Raw genomic sequence first — 26,013 nt, forward strand, 5'->3', positions numbered from 1 at the left:
TGTTGCTTGTATTTCAACCCAGATCGTTGAAGATTACTTTATTGATATATTGTTATATATAAGCATTCATTGCTTGGCTACAAAATCTCCCTTATGTAATAACTTCTCAAAACTCTTAACTCCATCAATCTTTTTTTCTTGTTTTTATAGATGTGATTATTGATATATACATGTATTTGGAATAAGTATTGCTTCTCAAAACGAGTACATGTATTATGATAAACTGCTAACTCAATGTCAAAGGTACTGGAGTATATTTGGATGCATTGCTGTATTTAGTATTAATGTTTTGCGACTGTGTATTATTGTTTTATAGTCTTACTAACCATGAGTAATGATCTTCTTGTTCAATATTTGTTCTTTGTTTTCAGATGAAATTGTTTGAAATAATAATGACAATCGGGTGAAAAAGGCAACAAATCTTAGATGGCAAGACATTTATGTTTTTACAGGTATGTTTCCAAATTAACTCATTCACCCCTGAAGACATGTTTGAACTCTTCCAAATCAAAGGTTGGAATAGTTCATTATTGAATTTCAGGGGTGAATGTGTTAAGTCACATTCAATATATTGAATCGACCACAAAGACTTGCAATATACCTACCTGGTAATACTATTAAATAATGTTAAATCTCTAATTCATTCCTCTTGAGAATTTTTGTTTTTGAAAATATAGTAACAAAAGAAATTTCAAGAGTTCAATGCATTTTAATGTACAATTAGGTGTCAATTTCATGATTATGCATATTAAGTAATTAAACAATAATACTTGAATAGATAATAATAATTAACAACATCACAAAAAACAAATCATTTAATGATTGAAAAGCAATTAAGGAATATGGCATATCAACAATAATCAACTGCTATGTTTTATCCATGCATAGATTTGACATGATTACATACGAACCTCTTACCAAAACATAACTAACATACAGTGGACCTGGTTAAGATAATAATAAACATGATAATCCTTTATCAGTTGTTACACGTTTCCACACAAACCTTACAAAAGAAATCCCTGCCGAAGTGACTTTCATTACACTTTTTTTATATATATATATCCCTGATTTGTGCTCTAATGAAATTTCATTAATCTACACTCAAATAAACTTCCTTTGTCATTGGAAATGTTTCCTGTGTCAACCTTTTCAGAAATTTATTTCCAGACATTTCGGTCCAAACAGGAAATCTGTTCCATCCATAAGAAAAGGTGTGTTACTCCATGTCTTTTCCCCGCACAATCAAATTATCCCTGTTAACCCTTTCACCACTGTAGACCATAATGGACTCGTCCATATCAATGCACAGTAGAGTCTACTAAAGTTACATAGGGGTGAAAGGGTTAACAGTGCTTTGTTGTATTTCTCTTCTGTCATGTAGAGCTATAAATAACCAAAGGATGATCCCTTTATCAGATATCATGGGCATCATAGTTTCGTCCAGTCATACAGGCCAGAGACTGTTTCCGTGTAAGTGTCGACTAGGAAAGCCCGAGGATCTCTTCTGTGTCCGGGTCAATGTCAATGTCATAGAAACAAGGGCGAGTAGGCAGACCTGGCATGGTGCTCATCTAGGGAACAAAAATCACGCAACTTATATACATATAATAATTTAAAAAATTTGAGTTTGCTCAATTTTGAATTTGACTGAATTTTTTAGAATGATTCAAGTGTGGTAAAAATGAGACTTGCCTAGCAAATCCAATTTCTGAAGGAGTTTTTTGTGGACACATATTTAAGCAGTAAGTTTATTATTGCTGAACACTTTTTGACATTTAGTTTCAGCTTGACAATTAACAATGCAAACAAGTAGTCACGTGACACTGTTGCTTAATGCAAACAAGTAGTCACGTGACACTGTTGCTTAATGCAAACAAGTAGTCACGTGACACTGTTGCTTAATGCAAACAAGTAGTCACGTGACACTGTTGCTTAATGCAAACAAGTAGTCACGTGACACTGTTGCTTAATGCAAACAAGTAGTCACGTGACACTGTTGCTTAATGCAAACAAGTAGTCACGTGACACTGTTGCTTAATGCAAACAAGTAGTCACGTGACACTGTTGCTTAATGCAAACAAGTAGTCACGTGACACTGTTGCTTAATGCAAACAAGTAGTCACGTGACACTGTTGCTTAATGCAAACAAGTAGTCACGTGACACTGTTGCTTAATGCAAACAAGTAGTCATGTGACACTTGCTTAATGCAAACAAGTAGTCATGTGACACTGTTGCTTAATGCAAACAAGTAGTCATGTGACACTGTTGCTTACTTTTTCTAGTTATATCTTTGCTGCAGAATACGATTCTCCAAGTCTTATACAATGATATAAGTGTATTTAAGCACATGTACATGTATTTTTGCTTGTAACTTTGACTCTTTGTTGGAGTTGTCTCCCATGAAAAGATTTCAAATCATGGCAGGCAAACGTAAATGTTTGAATACATAATTTAATTGAAATACAAAAATCATTCGTATAATTGAATTGGTTAAAAATGTCAAGGGTTTAATCCATGACATTTATTTGCATAAGGCTGTTTTGTGCTGATGATTTTCAAATATTAATATTCAAACAAATACAGGAATGAATTTCATGTTATTAAGAATATTTCACCACACTAACATCTTTATTGTTTAAATGTATATTTTTTTTCCAAAATAATTCAATTTAGAATAAATATGTTTGCTTTTATTATGCTCTGGTCCTGACAAGTTAAAAATTGATTGCTTTTGTCAAAGTGGCCGCATAATTTTTGCAAACAGGTAATAACATTTCTGTATAAAACATGTTTCATTCAAGACAAAAGTTTGAAATAATAATTGAATCATACCAGCCATGGTAAAAATTCTGAATTTCATTTCTGTGTTGCGGAATAAATTCTGAATTTCATTTCTGTGTTGTGGTATAAATTTTGAATTTCATTTCTGTGTTGTGGTATAAATTCTGAATTTCATTTCTGTGTTGTGGTATAAATTCTTTTGAATCATCATGACTCCACATCTAACTGCATTTACATATGTTAATGTTACATTTGTTTTTCCTTCAAGCTGTATTGTTAAAAAAAAGAGAGTTGTAATAAATATTTTTAAAGAGAAAATGTCTGGTTTTATTTCATTCAATCATAATCCTGAAAAGAAAAAAAATACAAATAACACCAAACAGAGGCTAACTGAATGAACTGATGTTCATGCCCGGCCTGCCAGAGGAACAATTCCATACCATTTACACCAATAAAGTCAAAGACCTTTTTGCAGTGTACCATTGCACAATTTAACTCTCCAACCTAGAATCAAGGACTAACAGAATTTTGCAATGCATACATGCCATATCTTACGATTTGAGCGCGAAACTCACGAAAATTACTTCAGAAAAATTTCTCACGGCTTGAGACACATTTCACATGGATTTCAATCGTCAATGATTTCATGCAAATACGTAGAAACCTTGACAGATGCAAACAAGAACTTACCGCTCCAAGAAGAGGGAAGATGAACCCTGCTCCGATACTTGCTCTGACCTCTCGTATGGGTACAGTGAACCCTTTAGGGGCCCCTTTCTTACTGGGGTCATGTGACAGTGACAGGTGAGTCTTGGCCATACAGATGGGAAGGTCATTGAACCCCTAGAAACACATAAAATAAGGAATATTTTAGGCATTAACATGGCAACACATTAAAAGCGGAATCATTTAATGCATTAATTACCATTGAATACATTTCAGATGATTAAGAAATAAAATTAGGAACATTTATACGCCATTACTTGTTTATGTTTCTGAAGTTATCTACAGAAATACATTTAAGAAGAAACATTCAAAACTTTGACTAAAAATGTATGAATACAATAGAAGAATAGCTACAGACTTGTCCATAATTTAACTTTCTGCAAAATTTGAATAACAATGTTTTACAACACATATCTATTATTATCATATGTATCACCATGATTTCCATCATAAAAATTATTTAATCTCTAGATGCCACAAGAATGACAACAATAACATATCATGATCAATAAATGTACTAATACACGAAAATATGTACCCAGGAAGCTATTGAAATCACGAGTTACCTCCCCTTGAACAATCAGCACGTGTACAATTACTACAGCTAAGTCATAAAACATGTATTCCTTTGAGTTAAACATTGTCATAGGCACACATCTGTTTCAGACTTATAACACCTATATGAAAGTCTGCCATTTGTTTCTTTTTATTAAGATTTTTCTTGTTTCACATCAGCTTCCATCAGATATTGTGGATGCCACGCCAGGTACAATCCTTTCTTCTATAAACCTTTTTGCAAGTGATTCCTTACCTGTCTCTTATATCGATCAATCTGTTCCTGAGCAGCAGGGAGGATCTCGATACCGTCTGCACCATATATCTCCTTAGTAATAATTTCTATCTTCTCTTCAATAGACAACTATAAAGTAAAGCAAAAATATAAGCAATATGATTACAAGAGTGGCGGCAACTTTTAGACAGAATTCAAACAAGATCATTACAGGAGCAATGTGAAATTGAATGCTGACCTTAAGCTTGAAATCATGAAGGATACTGACCTTGACATCATACAGGAATTTAAAGTTACTAGGTTGACTGGTTGCTTTGTCGACGGCCACAGCCAGGTCCGCAGCTCCGGCCCCTCCGTCCGCCCAGTGGCTACAGATGACCGCATCAAACGCACCGTTCTCGCGAGCAAACTTCTGAACCAACGCAACCTCAGCTGGTGTGTCAGTCCTGTCATAAGAAAACAATTTCCTCAACATTTTTTATTTACAAAATTCTACAAGATATAACGAAAATCATAGTTAGTGATATTATAATCAGATAATCAGGCAGAGCCAAAATGTATGGAATATTTGTCAATTATTTTTGATACAAGGTTTGTATTGTAATTCTTGCTGTACAAAATAGTCAAGCACTTTTCTTGGTTGTATTATTAACTTGTAATTTTCAGATGCTAAGTTCGGTAAAAACCACAAATTAACCTTCAAATTGATATGAACTTGGCTTTAACTATTTAACCACACTGAGTTTGAAAGTAACACATATCTTCAATTCAAGGGCATACAATATACCAGAAAAAAAAATACTGTCAGAAAACTCACGTACAATGTATACTTACACAAACGAGTTGATAGCTACTACCACAGGGATTCCAAACTTGTTTGCATTGTCAATCTGTTTCCCAAGATTAAGACAACCTGCTTGTAAAAGTTCCAAATTCTGTAATAAAAGAGGATTGTAGAAAAGGAAATTCATCTTTTCGTTATCTTGTTAAAAGTTACGGCTGTGACAAAGGAAGGTTATACATAAGTACAAAATGTCTTCATCCAAAAAGGAGACAAAACTGTAAGACTACCAATATATAACAGATGCATTATTTTAACCGTGGCACGTCACACCTACCTCCTCTATGTAGGCCTTAGGGAGGGGTACTCCTGCAGTCACAGTGGGGCCCCCTCCGTGCATCTTGAGGGCCCGAACGGTAGCCACCAGTACAACAGCATTGGGAACCAGACCAGAATAGCGACACTTGATGTTGAAGAATTTCTCCATGCCAATGTCTGCTCCAAAACCAGCCTCAGTGACTTAAGAACAAACAAAAAATTTACCTAAAAATTTAATCCTTTCATATTTGTTCTACAATAATCGGATGCATTTGCTACATAAGACACATGAAGAATTTCCTTGAAGTTTTTTTTGTTGAAAATGTTCCTTACACGAACATGGAATTATAAACCAACAAATAGTATGCGTATATATGCTTTTATATAATTATTCCTCCATATAATTTGTAGCTTAATCCCTCGATCATAAAATATACAGCTGAAGAATTCAACCTTAAAACATGTAGTTGAAGAGTTCTGCAATAAAATAAGTATTAACTTCAGAACCCTGGGGAGGCAAAGAGCTAATGACATTTATTACTTATTTAAACAAAATTACATACTTTATATGTTAGAATTTCCTGCTTACCAACAATTCCGTCTTCTCCGACAAGCTTGAGGCCGATCTTATCTGCCAAAATGGAGGAGTTGCCGTGGGCAATATTGGCAAACGGGCCAGCATGGACAAAGACCGGTGTACCCTGAAAATCATTTGTATTTATAAATAACCTATTTATGCTTCATATTTCAATCTAACATCAACATGGATACAAAACAACACATTTGTTTTTAAATTTATTTTATATGAAGTAATAAATCTTAAATTATATATATACCACAGCAAAGCAATCCAATTTCCCATTTCATACGAATAAAATATGGTAAGATACATAAAGGTTATTATACAAGAAAGTGGGAAATTTCAGTAATAAAATGTTTTCATATATTTTTTTATAGATAATAGAAAGGTCATTAACTCCTTCATCCCTGAAGACACACTGAACTCTTCCAATTTAAAGGCTGGAATAGTTCATAATGAAATTTCAGGGTTGAATGAGTTAATATGTCAGCAATTGTCACTATTTTTGTCTCCAAAAGGAAGTTCTTTTCCCGTTCTATTTTACCTCCAGTGTCTGCATCAGGTTTGGTCTTATTGCATCCTTCATCAGTACAGCCAGCGCCCCACTCACACCCTAGTATAAAATAATTAAAGTACCTTACACAATGAAATCTATAATATTTCCTTGTCTGTTACATATAGGTGCAGCATAAAACAATCACTGAGCTACCTTGACGATAGTTTGATTTATCTTAATAACTCGATTGTTTTCCTCCACAGGTAATATACAGAGTACTCATAGGTGGGAACAATACCCAGAGGTAAATACTGTACTCATACACAGACAATATACTCACTGAGACAGGTACTACATACATGAACTCAACTTACGGTAATCAGCTTAACATGTAAAATTTTATTCCTATTGGCTAAAAATGCTGCTACCACAATTTGTGTGAAACCTGCCAAGTAGTTTGGAAGTAGATGCCATTTAAATCAAATCAAACAATTTGACCTATTTCACCTGGCCCTTAAGCCCCGAGAAGTATCATTCCCTTAATTTGTGTAGCTTTTGATCACATGGGGTACAATACAAATTGGTTAAATCTGTCCAGTAGTTTAGAGATTTTTTTTCAGTCAATTTGACTCCTGTACCAAAATGAGGTTTAGCTTCTTTATTTGTATAACATCTGCTCCCCAATTAACAAGGGGCTAGCCTTGCTATCACTAAAATTTGATTAAAATCTACTGAATACTTTGAGAGGAGATGTTAGCTATTGACCCTTTCTGACCCAGCCCTAAGCCTCCAGAAGGTTCCGCCCTTTAATTGTTAAAGTTTTCATCCGGGTTGGATGTCCTGAACATGCTAGTGCCAAAGTTTGTTTGATTATGTAAAGTAGTTTGCAAAAAGAAGTGTTTTAATGCAAAAGTTTGCAGACAACAGACGAACTCAGCATTACCACATAAGCTCACCCTGTAACAGTTATAATTGTACTGTGTGTCAGGTGAGCTAAACATCCATAGTAATCACTGTCACAATCAAGGAAAAATGACAATCAGGGGAGATAATTCAATGTCAAGTTTTACAAAAGCACAGAGGAAGTAAATGCCAGTCTTGTTCTGACAGTTTCTCGTACTTACCAGGTCATCAGCAGTGACTGGGTTTCCATCTGTGTCACTGGCCACCACCATGTGACCGAGCCTCTCTCTCATGTCAAGTAGACTAGTAGTTAGTGCAAGAATCGCCATGATTTCACTTGCCACAGCAATGTCAAATTGACACTCTCGTGTGTGACCCTTTTCGTTTGGTCCTTGACCCACAGTGATCTTCCTCAGGAAGCGGTCATTGGTGTCCAGTACTGTTAACGCATAATTTACAATGTTTGTAGTTTTATTTACAATTGTCAGAGAGTTATTCCCCCTTGGTCAGCATTGAATTTCTAAAGACATGCTACATGTACATATATATACAAGATGTACAATCAAACTTGCTCCTGTAATTACCTCTATTAACTCATTCACCCCTGAAGTTTCATAATGAACTACTCCAACTTTTGAATTGGAAGGGATCAAATGTGTCTTCAGGGGTGAATGAGTTAAGAGACCACCTGTTTATATCTACTTTAAGAGGTCCTCATTGTAGTGATTTAATGTGAAAAGAACCTGAATTAAGAGACCATCTCTGTTAAGAGACCAGGGCCCGTATTCATGAAACTGTTCTCATGCTCAAGCTCAACTTTTGTGCTCCAGCCAAATTTCTTATTTCAGTGATCAATTTATAAAAATTCACATTTTATCATTTTGTCAATGATCAGGAAGAAGTTTGGAGAGAAGTAAGGCTGATTACCGTTTCGATTATCAAATTTGACTTACTCACTGTGTCCCATGATTGTAAGCCAGGTATAAGAGAGTTACATGGTTTGAGCACATAATCCATACTGGAGCACGAGAATGGTTTCATGAATACAGGCAGAGTTTTTCAACTTTCAAATGGTGGTCTCTAAATACAGGTCTGATGTTAACAGCTTGAGCAAATATTTCAACAGGGTACTAGTTCCCTGTCGCACATGATATCACTGGGCATACAATGGGGCCGATTTACCTATGTAGAAACATGGCCACACATGCCGGCTCTAATTATCTCTGCCATTACAACTTGTAACAAATGTAATTCAATAATGATGTTTATCATACTACAAGAAAGCTTGATTTCTGTTCTTCCTCTTACTGTTTTTTCAAACTTTTTCAGGCTTGTTAAACAAAGTTAAAACAATAATTTGGGGTTAAACTTATGATAATATTTTTAATGACATGACAATATTTTTAATGAATTCTTAGATTTTCAGTATGTGCTTACACCATATTATACTACAACACCAGTCATAAAATGCTCTCCAATATGGCTGTACGATTCCTAAGTTATACAACAGGTCCATGTATACATAAAAGGTTGCGGCCAGTTACACTACCTCGTTGCCAGGTGATGGTGGATGGGTCCATGTTAAGTCTGGAGAATTTGGTGGCTTCCTCAGGGGTCAAACTATCGGGGTCGGTTTTGTCTATTCCCAGCCTCTGAAAAAATAATTTCAAGATTATCCTTACTATACCAGAGAAGCATTTATTGTTTGGCAGGCAAACGGCATGAATAGAAATGACTTGGTGTGCTTGTCTCTGAACATGGCAGTGTGATGAGAATGTCTGCTTACCTCCCAGATATCTATAAAAAGGTTTCACAATCAAGCCGTATATATACAGGTCTGATAAGTGAAGCAACTTCACATTATTTCAGAGCCTTGTTGGTCTTCATGTACACTAGGATTTACATTAAGACTGATTAACCTCGTAGTATGGATATTTCATGTATGTGGACTGTTGTTAGTCTGGACACTTTTTTTGTGTATTACTTTGGACCTTTGTCAGACTGGACACATTATATAGTTTGACCCTAACAAATCTGGATGTCTGGTTTCTGGACAATAAAGCCCCTAGACACAGAAAATGTTCACATGCAAACATCCAGAATGCAAATGCAAGTGATAAGTAATGGAGGTTAAAAAATTATGCACTGTACTGCAGAGCATTGTAACAATAGTATAAGTAAGGGGACAGTTAACACTGAGGGCCTACCTTGAGTCGGCCAAGCTGGATCTTTGAGAAGGAGCGTTTGCCCTTGTTATCGGGAACAAGACGTTTATACAGAGCATCGTCCTTCTGCGTGCTCTCGTGAAACAACCTGGCCTCAATCTGAGCGGCTAGCAGGTTGTTGGCAGCAGTGATGGCATGGATGTCACCGGTCAAATGCAGGTTAAATTCCTCCATGGGAATCACCTGGGAATATCCCCCTCCAGCGGCTCCACCTGGTCACAAATATAAGATCATCATCACTGACCTGATCTTCAATCAGAAAAAAACAATAGGTTAATTTCTAAATTGTGGATTTATGAAATTATGTACTGCAACACCAAGAAATGTCTGAATTGTTCATAAATGTGATCAGATATGCTGTTTAAAAACATTTTCAATACAAGAGGTCAAATGTGCCTGTATCACTCAACTGTGATTGAAAGATGAAACACGTCAGTTCTGTGACTTACAAAGCCAACAATGTCCAAGTTTAATTATTTAAACAAACTTGACATCAAGCAAGCTAAAGCTACAGGCTAAATATAATTATCCTACACATTAAATGAACCTTAGATGGAATATTTTATCCATCGTAAAATCCTTCTTGAATCAGCTTACAATCCAGTTCTCCCGGCTCCGGATCTGTTTGGGGACATGTTCATATAAATGTTAATTATTTAATTGATTTTAACTAACTAAGCCAATATTCAGAATATTGTGATTACACAAACTTTTTGAGAAAGCTCAGTTTCGACAAAACCAGATCAGTGCTAATTTTACACACATTCTAACATTTCAAACAGGATTAAATGGCAATCAATTATTATGTAAAATTACCTTTGATTCCAAATGTGGGTCCCTGCGATGGCTGTCTGACACAAGCAAACACATTTTTCTTCAGCTGTGAGCCAATGGCCTGAGCAAGACCAATGGTGGTAGTACTCTTCCCTTCCCCTAGGGGTGTGGGAGTGATGCTGTATAGGGAAAGGAAGAATTAAGTAGTGTGGGAGTGATGCTGTATAGGGAAAGGAAGAACTAAATAGGCTATCTCTAGCTCAATGAATCAATTAACACTTGAACTTTGACAAGTATGCACACAATGAAAACACTCTGACTAGTCCTTTTGAATTACATATAAGACAATGCTGACTAAATATTTTAAAGGGAGATAATTCTGTCACAAAATTCCCATACATGGATTAATATAATAGAACAATAAAGAACATATATCCTTAATACAAATATTTCACATGAAAACTGACTATGAAATTACAAAAAAAAAAAAGGTGGTTCATACAAAGTTTTCAAGACAAAATCCACACATTTTTCCAGCCGTTTTCCAGTATATTCTGCTGCAAATTTGTAGGTCCAAATTTACCATCAAGGGTGTAGGGATTTTCTGCTTTAGTAAGGATTTTCTTAATACCCTTACACAGCACAAAAGAATAACAATAAAAACAAGTTTCAAACGTTCTGTTAATTTTTTACAATCAATTTTTATCAGCACATAATTTTGACACTTCCATTGAAAGGGAGACAATTGATGAACGAAGACTTTATTGAGAAATAATGTAACTATGCCACAGACACAAAGACAGAGAGATGGACAAGGGCAACACCATATACATGCATTGTGTAACGAGACACCTACCCGGTTACTACCACATATCTGCCATCCTTCTGATCCTTAAGGCGGTTCAGGACTTGGAGGGAAACCTTGGCCTTCTTTTTGCCGTACAGATCCACCTCGTCTGACAGGAGGTTCACCTCCCGGGCAATGGTTTCAATGTTCTTTGGTGTCTGTGATTGAGCTACTTCAATGTCACTGGAAAACAAACGGTGTTATATATAATGTAAATAGTGTAATCGCATGGTATTAAAAGTGACGTCATTATTTTTACTGAATAACAAGTAACATCCATACATACGTATCTCATATTAGAGTACAAGGTAACAGGATTCCTAGTTTCCTACCTGGGAACAGGTCTCTTCAGAGTCAGTGGGTTGAGTGACAGGTTCCATCTGCTGGAGTTCTACAATACGAGAAATGCATGTATATATGTTACTGTATTAAGATTAATGTGCATTTTCAGTATTTTTTGTAAAAGTCTGTTTATTTTTGGTATCACCACAACAAACTTCTAAAATATTTACATGCTATCATAAGCTTTGTATCCCATTGGTTAAATGTTTAAAGAAAACACAAGAGGCCCCCATGGGCCGGTCTGTTTCATCTGTTGATCAATTGTGTGACCTTTAAAGTGGGTCAAAGTCAGATTAGTTAAACTTTAGCGCAAGAAAACAAATACCTCTTGCTGAATATCTATATTTCTACACGTAAGTGACCTTGGTTGGAAGATTCAGGTTATATTTCTCATGTGGCCTTCAACCTATTTTTCAAAAAGCATAATGGTCTCTCACTCCCGTACAGCAATATTACCCTAAACCTAACAGATCTTTACCAGTAGCTGTTTAAATTCTTTTAAAACATATTTGACACCAGTGACCTTGATAGTAGAGGTGAAACAAGCAAACTATATAATGAACCTAGGTCTTTTAAGAAGTTGTTTATAAATTTTAACACATTTGTCCCAATATGTGACCTTGAAAGTAGGTAATATAAAGATCAATCATTTAGATATATTTGATAAACCTTGCTTGTTACTGGCCAAATATCAGGACTTCGTTATTTTGGTTATTCAGAAGAACTGTTGTTTAAATGAACAAATTTGATACCAGACAGATGGACAACAGACGCCACACTACAGCATAAGATATCTTGCCCTTTGGGCGACCGATCTAAATTAACATCAACTCGTGTGTATATCTCTTAAACTCACCCCTGCTTTCTCCCACGCCTTTCTGGCCTGGTCTACAGTGTTCTTCAGCAGCATGGCGACGGTCATAGGTCCCACCCCCCCGGGGATGGGAGTAATCCACCCTGCCACTTCCTTGGCTTTGGCAAACTCAACATCACCTACCAGGCGTTTCCCCGACTTCTTGGTTTCATCTTAATGGGAAGAAAGTGTAAGCAATCTAAATATGAAAATTACAGTATTTAATGGTTGAAAACACCCAACATTTCAAATTTAACAATCTACATGCCCAGCCCCGCCTCAACAAAGCTAACAAAACCTGATCATGAGCAGCGTTTGTTGTTGGGATATAAATTATTTTCATCAGGAAGGAGCTGTGCCATTTTTACATTTGTACATTTTCAAATTGTCCTGCCTCAGAATGCCTTTAACAAAATATGGTTGAAAGCCATCCATAGTTCCAGCGAAGAAATTGCTTGAAGCAATGTAGCCAAACTGGGTTGTTCTTTTTTTTCAGCAGGTCATGCCATGAAATTGAACCAGTTGTGGTGGGTGAGTTGGCAACTATGCTGAGTCCTTCTACCGATAGACACCAGATATAACTCACCAGGCACTGAGTTGATGCCACAGTCAATCACAATAGCTCCTGGCTTTATCCAGTCACCTTTCACAAACTCAGTCTTCCCTATGGCAACCACCAAAATGTCAGCTGATTTGACCTGGCAAAAGTCACAAAATACTAATATAAACAAATGCGAACTTGAGACATCTTTATCAAGTAGCAATATATTTCTAAACCACTACCTTTTTCTTCAATTGCAATTTTCCTAAATGTTTAAAAAAATAAATAATGTATAAACATTTGCAAGACCTGTCAACATCGATGTTCATAAAAGGCTGATGTTTTAGTACATTTTTACTTTGACCAATTACAAAAAATATTTCAGATGAAACAAGCCATATTTCATGCATAATATACCTGTCCTTGCAAATTTTGTTTGAAAAAAAAACAGATTTTCCAAACTCATTAGATTACCAGACAACATTAAGGGCAATAACTCTGTAAATGACAATTTGACTAGCTTGTCTGATATACATGCACAACTATAAAAGATGCTGGAAAATACTATGTTTAAAGGGAATGGTATGGAAATCAAAATTAAAACCAAATAAAAGTAAATGAGCTGACAAGACTGTATTTGTCCAATTAAGATAGGCACAGATGTTCACTGGAAGTTAAAAACAGATACTGCTTTGAACAGTTTAATTTGCTCCATTCAAATTTACATACGATGCTTGGTATATCCTTCGTCCTAGAGTGGCACACTGTCACAGTGGCATGGTTCCAGGTGAGGAGGTCGGACATTGGGGACCCAACGATCATACTCCGTCCCAGGACCACGGCCGTTTTACCCTCGATGCTCTGACCTTGTTGTATAACGAACAATACAATATGTCAAAAAATAAATACAAAATTATTGCATGCATATTCAAGTACTATAAAGCGACCTGGGATTAAAATGAACTTTAGGGCTTACCAGGTTTATTCCGTGTATCTTAAAAAGCATTTTGATCAATAGGCTTTTTATCTACTCTTTCCCTATCTTAGATCTAAAAACACACAGTGATGTCTTGATTGATAACAAACTTTTAAGTGAGAGGTCACGGTCAAATACTGGCTGTAGCCAATTCTAGCATGATAAGCTTTGTCAAATAGGAGAAGTGCTGACCTTGATGTGAGCATGCGATTTCATGATCAGTGTATGTTTTCACTGGTTCATTATGACATTATGAAGCTCCTTTAAAATGTACAGTCTGGTAAAATGAACTTTATCCCGGGACATTTTATACTGGAAAGGGTTGATCAATAGTTTTGAAACATTAAACTTCTGTTACTATACCTAGCTCATATGGATGTAAATATCTATCACAATTGTATGAAAGTTGATACATAATTAAGGTACAGATAAATAAGAAAAGGTACAGGTTTCCGTGAAAAAGAGACAGAACAAACACTGTTGACCAAGCATTTGCAAAATTCATGCTGTTGTTACCTGAGTGTTTGATAAGTTCCAGACATCCCCGTGGTGTACAAGGCAACACACATCCACTGAGGTTACCACGGGCCAGCTTCCCTGCGTTGGACTGGTGCAACCTTACGTATGAATATATTACAGAAATGTTAGATAAACACTATCACTACTCCATGTGATGAGATAAAAGGAAGTTATTGCACAGTTACGAAATGGATGGACGGACTCATATTGGCCGGTCCCATCATTTTTAAAATCCATCTATTTTCATCAGAAAATTATAGTACATGTTTTTTAAATGTGGTAAAGCTGTACCATTTGGAAACTTTGAACTGAACACTAAAGATGGGTTTAAAATTAGTTTTTGTAATTGTGTGGTCCCAAAATGTATATGATAAAATATGCCTTTTGTATTTTTCAAATTTGAAATGATCAAATGATCAAACAATACATCATTAATACCTTATTACAAGGTACTTCCCTAATCTTTAAATATATTTAAATATCTCTTCATATATTCATATTTTGTATCTACATTTATTCAGTCTTGATTTATTTTACTAGGAAGAATCTGTTTGAACTTGTAGCCTTGACCTACCCGTCCACATCTTTACTCTCCAGTATGGAGTTGGTCACCAAGTGGGCGTCTATATCATTCTCTGTGTCTAGTGGCAACTGAAATTTAAACAAGAGGTCTGAAGTGCATGTATTGCTCACATGCCATTCATGTCACACTTGTGACCTTCAAAACAAGATCAAGGTTAAACTTATTAATTAGAATAATATCATTACTCTACAAAATATGGCTCTTTGTTAAAAAAGGGATTTTTTGTTTTTCTACACCTTATGGATCTTTATTGGAAGATTTTAACTTATTTTACTTATCCAACCTTTAAAGTTGTTTGGTCTAGGTCACTTATTTAGATCCTACATTCTACTACACTTTACCTTTTAATCTACATGCCAAATGACATGACCTTAGGCCTTTTGGTTATTCTGGAGAAGTACGTCATTTAATTTTTTTAAAGAAATCTGGCTTGAAAGTGGGTCAAGGTTAACAATATTCATTTTAACAAATATGATAGCCATACAATTATATAAGCTAGCAGGCTACTAGCTGCTATCATCACCCTAGGCATCTTGGTTCTTCAGAAGAAGTTTTTTAAAGGTTTCAAAGAATTTGACTACTGACTTTGAAAGTAGTCAAGGTCATTCAACTTAACAACTTGAAATCTGTCATATCAGCATTTGGGAACTAGAAGTCACTTGAAAGAAAATTCAATGATAGGCGATGCATAAAGCACCCCAGCATTGTGAGTTAACAAAATTACAGCATTGTTACATTACAGCACTGTGAGTTTACAAAGTTACAGCATTGTTAAATTACAGCACTGTGAGTTTACAAAATTACAGCATTGTTACATTACAGCACTGTGAGTTTACAAAATTATAGCATTGTTAAATTACAGCACTGTGAGTTTACAAAATTACAGCATTGTTACATTACAGCACTGTGAGTTTACAAAATTACAGCATTGTTAAATTACAGCACTGTGAGTTTACAAAATCACAGCATTGTTAAATTACAGCACTGTGAGCTTACAAAATTACAGCATTGTTAAATTACAGCAATGCGAGTTTTAAAAGTAAATTGCTAGTTTACAGATTTACAGCATGATTACACATGATCCTTTGGCCAGGTATTCTGAAATTTCAATTGTGAATTGACTCATAGATTACAGTATGCAGAACAACTTTCACCTAATCCAATTTTTGCCCTTCACTAGTAGAATCCGTTTTCATGCAGAGTTCATTTTGCTCTTCACACGTTAATGCTATGCATAATTTTCTGTGTACCTATTATCACCGTCATGAATTCGCCCTCATCACAGAGGGCAAAAAAGGCAAAAGTTAAGCTACAGTAAAAATGTCCTTGTAGACAGCATGTACATTGTACAGCATCCTTTCTTTACCGACTGATGTGAACTTACCTGGACAATGATCCCTTTCTTTATTGACTGATGTGAACTTANCAACTGATGTGAGCTTACCTGGACAATGATCCCTGTCTTTACTGACTGATGTGAACTTACCTGGACGATGATCTCTTTCTTTACTGAGTGATGTGAACTTACCTGGACGATGATCCCTCTCTTTACTGACTGATGTGAACTTACCTGGACGATGATCTCTTTCTTTACTGACTGATGTGAACTTACCTTGACGATGATCCCTCCCTTTACTGACTGATGTGAACTTACCTGGACGATGATCCCTTTCTTAACTGACTGATGTGAACTTACCTGGACGATGATCCCTTTCTTTACTGATTGATGTGAACTTACCTGGACGATGATCCCTTTCTTTACCGACTCATGTGAACTTACCTGGACGATGATCCCTTTCTTTACTGACTGATGTGAACTTACCTGGACGATGATCCCTTTCTTTACCGACTGATGTGAACTTACCTTGACGATGATCCCTCCCTTTACCGACTGATGTAAACTTACCTGGACGATGATCCCTTTCTTTACCGACTGATGTGAACTTACCTGGACGATGATCCCTCTCTTTACCGACTGATGTGAACTTACCTGGACGATGATCCCATGAACTGACGGGTCAGTGTTGAGTTTCTCTACAGCCTGTAAAACCTGTACAAAACAGAAATCAAATCGGTCATATATATATATTACAGCCAAAGTAAACATACTAAGTGTAGTTATAATGATGAATCAAGGTTTTGTTTGTCCCAGTACAGCTGTATTCTCATTCATCATCTGATGAAAATCAACTTTTTACACTTTTACTATAAGACAGAACAAAAGGCATATAACTTTTAATACCTGTCATTGTCTTTTTTTAATATGTGAACCCAGGTTACCCTTATTTCCCCTTTTAGGCCCCTTTGGTTAGACTGATGGTAAAAGGGCATCTTTAAAATAATGTACTGGACAGCCACTCTTACTTGAACAGATGACTTCATGAATGGCAGGAAATCATTAAAAATAATTCAACAGTGTAGAAAATATAACTTATGAAAAATCTCCCAAACATTTATTACAATTAAATCATCTTCATTAAAAAAAAAAAAAACTTATAAACCTTGTCATGCATTGAACTACTAATACATTGTACAAGGTATAAATTTCAGGCAAGATATTATACATTTTAAAAATTGTTTTATATTAAAGTTATTCAACCCTACATGAATTGCTAAATATGATATCGAAGGTCACAATTTTCAAGCCTCATTACCAGTATTTGTGAAGTAAAACAACCTGTTATAATTTGAATGGCCAATTCTAATTATTTTTTTATAAAACTATAATGTCCTGGAATTATGATAAATGATTATTGTGTATCATGCTGCGGTGTACATTGTTCATGATATGACTCCCTGCATGTGTCCCCTGTTGTCTTATCCAAGTACCTTGAAACATTGTCTAAATGACGTGATCACTCATGTCTCGCACCTTTCAGCTGTAAATATATTCAGCTACTGTAGAGACAAATACATGTTGTGGTCGGCTGTCTGTGTACATTACGTATGTTGAAATAAATGTTGTTTCTTCTTGTATCTTATATATAGAAGAATGCCCACAGGCTTCACTTGTAGCTTATTTGTTACATTCATGTTTCATGTTATAAACTGTTAATTCTGAACACAAAATATTCAGAAGAGAATATTACAGTTTCTTCATGACCACAAAAAAAAAAGGAAAATTGTTAAAGAAAAGTTAATAGACGGACAACAGACGACAGTTGAGAAGACAACAGAAGGCAACAGATTGCAATAGTTCTTAGCTCACCTGCCCCTTTTGGCAAGGTGAGATAAACATTTAGATACTGTAAATGCTGGAATTGAATTGTCAGACCACTCTACTCATTCAGCCCTGAAGACACATTTGAACTCTTCCAATTCAAAGGTTGGAATAGTTCATTATGAAATTTCAGGGGTGAATGAGTTGAAGAACGAAAGTTAGGAAAAACTTGTAGGTAATCTTAAGGTTTGGCAATGGTTTGTCTTCTTTGGGATAACATCCAAAAAAGTTTGTGGGATGAACTTATTTTAAGGAGTTAACATAGTGAATAACCAAGGGAATACTTTGGGAGACATACAACACTGGATCATGATCTTGGGTAATAAAAGTCCATAAGGAAACCATTAGGGCTCACTTAGTGATGTCTCAGGGTTTATCTGTCTGTGATTGGTCAGACCTACCTGGTCCTGGGTGGCGGTCCGTGACAGCTGGACGTGAGTGGCCTTAACACCCACAGCTGCAGCATTCTTTACTTTCTGGCCAATATACACAGTGGAGTCCTCTCTTCCTCCAACCTGTAATACAGTAAATACAAGTTTAACATGCAGGTATTTTATAACTTTTTACAATGCTATTAAAAGTGAACCCCTATATTCTGGATTCAAAGAATGCTGAACTGGCAATTAATACATTCCAACCTTTTAAGGTCTAAGAAACAGCATCCATTAAGAACCAAGAGGCCCAACTGACCTGTACTGCTCCCCTTTTATTAGTGTTGGCAAACACATTTGACTGCTGTGACCTCAAAAGTGGGTTATAAGGTCAAATTTATTAAAACAGTTGATCATTGATTGCAAGCAAGCTTGCACTACACTACAAGCCAAACATCATTACTATAGACCTTTTACTTTATTTAATGGATCATAATAGAAGAAGTTGTTGAAGATTTTCGATATTTGTTTTGGTTTCTTTTATAAACTAACTTCTTTTGTTATTCTGGAAACTTTTCAATGGAAAATTCAGAAGTTTTTCGATATTGACTTAGAAAAGAAAAGCATAATGTTTTAATGTTTTTCATATAGTGAAACATGGCCTTAAATTGATCTTTTATACAAATGGGTAAAAATCGTTTAAGCAGATTTTTATGTTATGAACAATTGACATTAAATTTAATTCATAATGTAACCGAGTCTTTGGGCAAATGACATAACAAATTCAACAATCTCTATTACTGAATTTAGAAAACTCATTACCTGTACAATGGCTAGACCAGGTAGAAAACCAGGATACTTCTGTTGTAGCTCCTCAATCTCCGCCTTGAGTCCATTCCGTATTTCTCTGTGTAATATCAGATAGACATATTACATTATTACCCCTTTGAGAAAAATCTAGGAATCTGATCGCTTAAAAACTTCGGTGTATCAAACCGCATTCGTAAATCTCAGGGGGTATACGGTCATGTCTCGTGATTCTCAGCAGTAATAAGGTGGAATCACATGGTTTTACAAGGGGTATACGGGTCACATGTCTTTGTATCTTGCGGCCGGGAATCAGGAAGAACAGTACGAGGAATTTGATAAAACGAAACTAAATGAGGTACTGTGCCTGTTATTTTTCTTTGTTTTTATTATAAAAGACTCAAAGGGGTAATAAATCCGTCTAACTAATAATGTACATGTGAACAGTGACAGTAATATGGAGACGGAGTTTCTAGAAAAAAAATATATCTGTTCACCTTTAAGATATCCTCGTACGAGTTGTAGTAGTTTTATCTCTATGTCTGTAGTACATACATGTTTACATATTGGATTAAGATGATGACAAAGTGCGAGATTGGAATGACCTGATGGGCCACGTAAATATGTGCGGGATATATATACTACACCCAAATGTGGGTCGACCTTCATGATTTCAGGTCACTTGATAGATCTGTCTGACAGTCAGAGAGTATAAATATATTTAGTCTGATGAAATCATTAAGTCATCACCAAATAATATGTCAAAGTATCAAACTACAATGAGGTTTCCTCCCATAGTAAGACGCCTCACACGCTAATATCCAGGCCAACAAGAGTGACTTAATATAAGTTGTATGAACTGGTTTCATAATTGTTGTAAAATCAATAAAGGTTAAATGAAAAAAAGATACATAATCAGTATGAAATGTTTGTCTATCTCAAACCTAGGACAGTTAGATATGAATTAGAAAACAGCTCTCGGCAAACTTTTCTCTCCTACCATCTTACAATTGCTCTACATGTGTCTAATTAAAATATCGTGATTATTAATGTCAAGTGACATGCATGATGTAAGCGTTTCACATTATGTCATTTTTTTCTGCTGTCAGATAAGTGTTCAGAAGAACACAAATATGCTTGTTTATAATTATGCAAAGGTCAGTCGAGAAAAGAAAAGACCTTGATGGTCACACTGCAGGTGTCAATCAAAACCTTTATAATACATGGAATGATTTACAATGCAGAGGATATGTCGCACTGCTGGAGCGAAGTTAAGCCTGCATTATAACAAGTAAATGTATTAAAAATCACCAGTTTACCATATCTCTGACGTAAATAGGCCAACAAGCAAAGGTAAATACCGAATGGAGGGCCTTTTAATAGATCTATGTTTTTCCTCAAACAAAATAAATTCTATTTTGCTTCTTTCACACCACAGCAGGAAAGTGCATTTCTCTTTACCCCATTGCTGACTTCACCCATTAAACAGTGAAAAAATATTTCGGAAAGATTGCAACGATAACTGTTTCAGCAGATGTATATAATGTTCCATGTCAGGGACCTTTTGTTCAGTGTCTGCAAGAAAAGGGATATTTTGATGGTGGAAGTCGTTTGAATTCACATAATCTACTGGACGACAACTGGGAATCATAAAACCATAATAACCACAATTTCTTTATATTACTGATGAATATGAATAAAATGCAATTTCTTTCTATTTATTTAAAAAGTATTTTAAAAATGATTCTATACCATACAATTGACTTTCTTTTTTAAGATTTTATATTTCATTTTGTTTTTGATAAATTAATTCCACCATATTGTGGTGTTTATAAAACATACACAGCTGTGTGCTGTAATACAATTCAATCAATCAATGCCCTTTAATAATATTTTATAAAATATAGAAAACAGGTGCAAAATATCAACAAGATTTGCTGAAAAAATGTTTCCAAAGCAGTCAACACTGTGGAAATACATGTGTGTCATGCAATTTGATAACTGTTTCACTATTTATAAGTTTAATAGTTTATAGCTGTTCTGATAAAATTTTGACTTTCTATTTACTGGTAGCTAGGCCTGTTAAATTTAATGACCAAGGGATTTTTTAAAATTAAATTATAAAATTAAATCATTGATTTCAAAATTTATCATTTGTGGGCGGATTGTTCGAGTGGTTAACACTCTGGCCTTCCAAGCAGGCAGCCAGGGTTCGATCCCCGAAGTCGCCGTACGCATGGAACATTAGAGAAAGTGTTTTTCTCCTGCCCACACAACTCCAGCAACCCAGGTGGAGTATAAAATGGTCTGGGGTGGGTGTTGCGGTATCTGTGCTGTAGCATTCAAGTGAGGTGGCACTATAAATGATACCGTTGGAAGCACGGTCCCACTACAAACAGAACACAATACATCTCCAGCACACACACAGATATACACACATATGGAGATATTAGCCAGGTGGCATATAGGACTAGTAGTTAGCGCCTGATAAGGCAGCTCCTGCGAATTCCTTAATATTGTATTGATTAATATATATATGCTAATTGTATTGACTGTATAAAATTGTATATCTATGTACTGTAAAGCGCTTTAGAGTGGCTTATGTTAGCTAGATAGGGCGCTATATCAAATGTTGTATATTATTATATTTATTATTTATCATACTTTGTCAAAATAAATATCATTGGTTGAAATGTCATTATAATACATTATAAAATTACCAGTAATTACTGACCTGCTGGAAAGACACTGACATTTAAGTTTATTGTGTAACATGTAGTGTACATGCACTGCTTAAGTATTGAAATCTGGAATGGTGGCACCCCACTAGAAAATTTCTGGATCTGCCCCTGACAAACCTCCTTCACAGGAGAAGTGCTCAGAGGGAGATTTCCCAGTTTTGAGGTTTCAGAGTTCGACAGATTTTTGAATGTCTGTCCAACATATTTTCCACAGTTTCATGAAAGAAAATAAATTGTTTTTGTTGAAATTTCTTGTGAAACATGCAGGATTTGCACCGATGCTTCAAAACTATCTCAGACCTTGTTTCTATATGCCTCCTATTTATTTACACCTGCCCTAGCAGGACTATCACATTATGTAATCTACCTCTTAACATTTTCTGTTTGGAAGTCCTGCAAGCTATGTATACGTACAACAAGCATACTGAGTATTGCTAAAGCAATACATGTCCCCTACCGGCCCCCGCTAGCTATAACACTGTAATGATTTACATAAATGGTGCCCTTTGGGGTTAATTTGGGAAAATGAAAAGTATACAATTAACTTGTAATTAATTTTAATGTTATAATAATCGAAGAAATTGTAAAGTTAGTATTATCATAGAGGAATTATATCAAATAAAATTATTGACAACCCTGAAACTCAAACTTGTCGGAGATATTATTGTCCTTTGTAATTGTGTGAAGTTTTATCAAAATCCCTGAAGGAATGAAGCTGCTAGAGCGCTGACAATGAATTTTCTAAAAATAGTAACAGTGACCTTGACCCAACAACCCTGAAACTCAAACATGTCCGAGATATAATGGTCCTTTGTAATTGTGTGAAGTTTGATACAAATCCCTCAAGGAATGTAGCTGCTAAAGCGCTGACAAGGATTTTCTAAAATTAGCACCGGTGGCCTTGACCCAACAACCCTGAAAATCAAACTTGTCCGAAATATTATGGTCCTTTGTAATTGTGTTAAGTTTGATACAAATCCCTCAAGGAATAAGAGGCCCATGGGCCTAAACGGTCATCTGACTAGTGACCACAAAGACTGAGCAGGGAGAATGGTAACTTTTCAACTTTGGTGTTACGTACCCTGGTATATATGTACAAACACCGCTCATGACTCACACTAAACACAGATTTGTACACACTACCTGTAGCTTAATTATTCTTATTTTTCATCTTCTAATTTGGTCATTAATTATGTAGCACATGTACAGCCAGGATATTCTTTGTAAAGGTGTAATATTTCATCTTTTTTTTTTATCTCATCTACATATTGTACGTAGACATTGTTTATAATTTCACTGATTGAATGTAGATACTTCGTCCATTATTATCCAGTGTATTGAGAGCAAGGATCAGGAACAATCTGTTCCAACGTAACGTTATCTGCATGGCTACTATGAGTTTCACCGTTGCGAAGAAGTAAAACCCCAGTCAAACAATATTTCTTTTTTTTAATTCTATAAAGTGAATTTACACTCAGTGGCCTGTCTTGAATTACGTTATCAGGATAACTAACATTTTTTTTTTCTTCTGTTTTTAAAATTTTGGAAAGGATCATTTACGAAGGCCATTTCAGACTGGATTTATTATTTTCCGAACATTTTCGAATTCAAAGATCTTTATTCAACCAAAACGTGCAAACGTGTTAAATATTTACTGCATGAGAATAGTAGTGAAATGTCCTTTCCTGTCTACCTCAGTGCCAATAAGACAACTCTTCAACATGACCTATTTAAAGGGGCTGGTCGGGGAAAAAATGTCATATTTGCTAAAATGGCTTACACATGTTTAAAATACCTTCTTATAAAATATACCGATTCAAATTTTGCTGAAATTCACTCCCGAAGAGTAAAAATTATAATTATATTAAATAAATCCTAAATCATCACCCGACAGTCTAAAACTCTCAATTGACCCATATCAGTGATGTTATTTTACTGCACGCGCGTCATCAACAAGGCTAAATGTAAACATAGGGGCGAAAGAAAAAGATGCATGCAAAAGTCATGAAAGGCACGAGGTATCAATACCGTTATATATAACAACAACATATAGGTAGGAATACTACACTTGCATCATACATGACCTTTGAAAACAATTATTTACGTATAGAACTGCTATCTTTTCCGCTAGTTGAGTCGACATGGCACATGACAGCTTGCTATTGTTGTTATCTTCACTGCCTCACTTTCGAAACAACCACGTGACATATATAAATAGATCTGCGCTAAATATACGCGGGGCTTCCCCGGGATTTCAGTGGTCAAAACTGGACATTGCAAGCAGAACTCGACCATCATATTGCCATGGTATAACTTTTGGAAGGCCAGAGAACACATTTAGACCCATTTATTTTGTCATTTTTTCCCCGACCAGCCCCTTTAAATTTGGCTTTCAAACATTTTTTAAAAGATGCCTTGTTTTCATTTCACAAATGAACTCTGTGCACAACACCTGATGTTATAATTTCTGATAGTTGCAAGCCATTTTTTTCTGCCCTGACAAAAAGAAGTGTACATCGGAAACGATTAGATATGCAAATACACACCTGAGTTCCCTCGCAACACAACACTGAACAAATCTAATTGAGGACTGGACAAGTTAATTAAGTGGACAAATAACCTAACTGTACTCTTAACATAAAACAAAGCAATGAAAAATTGTGCTGCAAAGAAAATTAAATTATTTTATTTATGTAATTTTTAATGCCACACCCTTGACGTTTAGGGTCTCGCCCTACCAGACCAAAGGCCAGGGGTTTGTTTCTTACTAATGTAAGCATAATCTCTGTCAGAAAAAAAATACATGGCGGACAGAGGTTCGTTACAAATACACATATGCAATATGTGCGCTGTGACATTATCAGAGTATGTGTATTTCAGACATTTGTAACGAACCCTGCATGGCGCGTGCGCTTAGTGGAGCATTCTTTCTCTCAACACACCCACTATGTATTTATTAGAAACAACCCCTTTTGTACCTGACATATATCTGTCAAAATTTGAAAATGGTTTATGAATTGGCAAACATATAGCGTAACAGCCCGGTCAGCCGGTTGGAGTCACATGTGCTCGGGTCCGGGAATATATGAATATGCGATATATTATCGCACCCAGGCCACTAGATATCGCACCCCCTTATACCAGATACTGGGGGTGCGATATTTAGTGGTTGCGATGATTTATTAGTATAAGGGGGTGCGGTATCTAGTGGGTTCGATAATATATCACATATATTCCAGAACCCGAGCACTTGTGGTCGGAGTTGCAGTCCATTTTTCGCTACATAAACACATTATTCTGACCTATAAAATAATGTCAGCTATACTTATTAATTTCCGTCGAATGAATGAATTATGATAACTTACTCGGACACAACCTTGCCGCTGAGAATTTCTGCCATTATCAGCTTTTTGCTTACCGAACCAGGCTTCGTCACCTTACACGAGTGTCACCTCCAGCTTGTTGAACTTTGACACAAGTGCTGAAAACCATTCAGGGGAAATAACTCACGTAAGCCTCCAGGTAGGTAGCGAGCCATGGTTATATTACAAGGGAACTGTGACATCGATATTTGTAATCCTTTTTTTTATATGCATTAAAAGCTGTAATATGCCGTTTTTGATAGATTTATTGCATATGAGCAGCATTATTTGATGAAGCAGTCACATATTTGCCTTATCGATTGCGCTGCAAGCTAACATGTTGCATATACCACGTTAGCTTAACGTTACACGCAACGTTTCTTTGTGTACTGCATAATAAGTGCCTGTTCGTTTACGCAGATAACCATATTTGTCTATTTTTTAGATGCAGTAGTTCAGAAAAAAGGGACCTG

The 26,013-nt window shown here is 35.7% G+C and overlaps 1 protein-coding gene across 1 annotated transcript; it reads right to left on the reverse strand.

Annotated features, from left to right (window-relative positions):
• Window positions 1-800: 800 nt before the first annotated feature.
• On the reverse strand, window positions 801-25,658 carry LOC110450445 (C-1-tetrahydrofolate synthase, cytoplasmic-like). Its single transcript, XM_021497980.1, has 23 exons — window positions 25,544-25,658; window positions 19,453-19,537; window positions 18,661-18,774; window positions 17,030-17,089; window positions 15,031-15,107; window positions 14,454-14,554; window positions 13,691-13,827; window positions 13,007-13,118; window positions 12,424-12,593; window positions 11,558-11,616; window positions 11,235-11,408; window positions 10,421-10,557; window positions 9,587-9,816; window positions 8,929-9,031; window positions 7,601-7,818; window positions 6,525-6,593; window positions 5,990-6,101; window positions 5,420-5,601; window positions 5,136-5,236; window positions 4,570-4,747; window positions 4,323-4,430; window positions 3,476-3,628; window positions 801-1,574 (listed from the first exon to the last, which is right to left on the reverse strand). Exons 1-23 carry the CDS (start codon window positions 25,576-25,578, stop codon window positions 1,485-1,487), a joined length of 2,805 nt encoding a protein of 934 aa, XP_021353655.1. The 5' UTR covers window positions 25,579-25,658; the 3' UTR covers window positions 801-1,484.
• Between the last annotated feature and the right edge of the window lie 355 nt (window positions 25,659-26,013).

The sequence above is a fragment of the Mizuhopecten yessoensis genome, unplaced genomic scaffold, assembly GCF_002113885.1.
Source record: "Mizuhopecten yessoensis strain PY_sf001 unplaced genomic scaffold, ASM211388v2 scaffold5229, whole genome shotgun sequence".
NCBI classification, from domain to species: Eukaryota; Metazoa; Mollusca; class Bivalvia; order Pectinida; family Pectinidae; genus Mizuhopecten; species Mizuhopecten yessoensis.